Genomic DNA, 2,856 nt, shown 5'->3' with positions numbered 1-2,856 from the left:
CGTAGTTTGCGATATTCGAAACCGATAGCGTTGCAGAGAGCAGACTGCCTCAGACCTAGCTAGCACGGTCTGTCTGCTACAGTCTTGTCGGATGCTCATCTGACTGCGATGATATTGCCAGGAATTTCTGACAGCATTGTATAAAACTGTTTCCCCATTTTGATTTTTTCACCTTATTCTGATCCAAAACAACTCTTTCCAACAATGTCTGGAACAAATGTGTGAACAACTAGGCAGAAATCACACGCTGCCTTCCAACTTACTGCCATTCTACACATACCCTCCTGGATAGAACGAATGCAAGATCCAACCATTCTCCGAACTGTGTTGTGCTCCTCAGGTTAGTTTCTACTTTTCAGTGGAATTTCAGTGCGCATTTAACCTTGAAAACTGCACACTAGTAGCACTTGTGCAGTGCGAACAATTGACGGAAGTGTCATGTCGTGGTCGCATATTGAACTTTGGATTGTTTTTATTGCTAGAGTCAATGAGAAGGTTTTAATACTGCCAACATCCTCTTAGTAGGCGACTGGACGTTTTAGGAATTCTTTGCATACAAGATAAAAACTTACCACAAATCATGTTCTAAGGTGAGCATCGGAGGAAAAGGTTGTTCTAGAGAGCGTTCTAAATAGTGTGTGGTGTCCCAACACCACTGGAAGACTGCCGATTAGAACTGTAGAATAGATCTATCACATACGCCTATTTCAAGGCGGCTAACAGAAAAGCACATGTCGGTCTGCACGAAGCCAGAAACAGTAAGATATTTCTGCTGAGAAACTGGATGAAATAACCTCGAGGAACACTCAGATTTCTATAAACACAACTGTTCGTACTAAACCAACCTGACAAAGATGGACTTCTTCTGATTCGGCCTCCTCTTCACCCTCTTCTTCACTTGTTGTCTCCTCAGCACTCTCATGCTCCCCCGAATCCTCATCGCGTTTGATCTGAGGTTTAGAGGCGTCTGAACTGTTTGTTTCGCCATCCGAAGCAATCGAAAAGTTACTTCTGGTCGAACACATACTACCTTTCGGGGGAGAATGATTGGAACTTAGTTGTGATGCACAATCCAAATCGGGTATCGTCATAAGTCGTGCAGGTAATGGAGGCGCATGACGTCTTGCTGATTGGTCCTGAGAACCATGATTGGAGGAGACAGGCAGCTTTGCAGTTTCGTCATTATATGCAGCTGGTAATACACCTTGCCGAGTGAGGAGGTCCAGTTCCCTGTATTGAACAATGGGATCCTGAGTAATAGGCAAACGGTCTCGCCAGGTTGGACTTGATGTCCCGAGTAAAGCATGATACGGCCCGCTATTCTGCTGATAATCTGGAGTATGTTGGTAATGCGGAGTATGGGCCCCAGGTATCGGGTACATGACGAGCCGTTACTGATTCCTCTCTAGGTGCACCGTACGAAGTTCTGGATGATAACTGAGTGGGCCGTGGACACAAGGCTGATAGGGCGCTTAGATCGGAAGCTAAGGCCATATAACTCATCTGAGCTGAGATCACACCTATGGTTCATGTCCCCTCATGACCAATCGGCGGGCAGCCGCGTGTGGGTGACCAATCATCATGACTACGCTGCCACGTGATTGGCGGGCTGTGAGCGGCGGAACCATCCGTGTGACCGGATTTCTATCCTTCAACCGAGCATGGAAGTCACAAAAGGGGATGAAAATTGCTCGTGATTTTACACGCCCAATCACCGGACCAGGTCGGCAGCCGAATGCAGATAGGTCACAGCGACATGGTAGCTTTTATCCCTATAAGTTCCACGATACAAAATACCACGCTTTGCACCGGAAACGTCTGATCTATTATTACTAACATATAACTGAAAAAAGCGTGGTTAAACCACGACACAGACTACATCAGTGTTATGGGAAGAATAAAAAACTCCCTGCACATATTTATATACTGAAGGCTGGAAGAAAAACAGTCATTGAGTTACTCAAGACTGCTCGACAGACTAAAGTCTACAGTAAAGGCAGCTGAATAAATGTCAACCACAGTATGTTCTAGTCCAAAGACTAGAAAATGAATTGAAGTGAAAAAAGAGAGATAAATGAAAGTCGTACGAGCACACTGGAGAACTAGGAACAAGGAAATAAGCTGGCGGAAATCTCAAGCTGATGTGAAATGCCCACCAGATGTGAGGTGTAGATAAACGAGAAAAGACACAGTAATGCCTTCAAAACGGTGAACCGAATGAATTCAATGACACAGCAGTTTGGTATGTGACTCTGCCACATCCTACTCGATTTTTTCGAGCTGTCAAGTTCACGGGTCAGATGACGATTTGGGAACACCAAAAATCGTCCCATGAACTGTGACAGAGGGTCCCTGTTACATGGTGTGTAATAAGAACATTTGGACAACAAAAATATATAGAAAATTTCATACAATTAGGCCGTCGAAGACGAATCACTCGTGGAGAACACTGTTTTGGGTCCAAGTAGAATGGAAGTCATTACTGGTGCGAACCACTTTCGTCGATCATACAAGGAAGTACAACGCTATTAGACTAAAACTCGTGGAGTGATTCCGTGATCCTGTCCTTTCATCCTAAAACCATATGAATAAGACTAGCTTTGAAAAAAAGTAGAGTATTGTAATCGAAAGGTCACTATTTTACAAACACTCGTGCGGAGCCGTTTTTCATGTTCAACATGCAGTTACAATTGTGTGAAATTTTGTGTGCATCTTTCCCCTACGACAACAATCTGACGTGCTGGATTAGTCTTCAGGTAGCCGTGTTCGACCGGTTGCTGGTTGCATGAGATATCCCATAACTCATATCTCTAGAGGAAGGCGAATCACCAGCATGATGATGGTTTAGTTTAGTTG

The 2,856-nt window shown here is 44.4% G+C and overlaps 1 protein-coding gene across 1 annotated transcript in view; it reads right to left on the bottom strand.

Moving 5' to 3' along the window:
• The window catches only part of T265_07403 (hypothetical protein), a gene marked incomplete at both ends in the record, with an annotated part of 11,254 nt that extends 9,872 nt beyond the window's left edge, over positions 1–1,382 (bottom strand). The window contains one exon of the mRNA XM_009172913.1: positions 846–1,382. Coding sequence (XP_009171177.1) covers positions 846–1,382 — 537 coding nt within the window. The remainder of the gene's footprint in view (positions 1–845) is intronic.
• Between the last annotated feature and the right edge of the window lie 1,474 nt (positions 1,383–2,856).

This window comes from Opisthorchis viverrini, assembly GCF_000715545.1.
Source record: "Opisthorchis viverrini unplaced genomic scaffold opera_v5_170, whole genome shotgun sequence".
Lineage (NCBI taxonomy): Eukaryota > Metazoa > Platyhelminthes > Trematoda > Opisthorchiida > Opisthorchiidae > Opisthorchis > Opisthorchis viverrini.
Note: the sequence above shows the minus strand (reverse complement) of the source record. Positions and strands in the feature narration are given on the sequence as shown.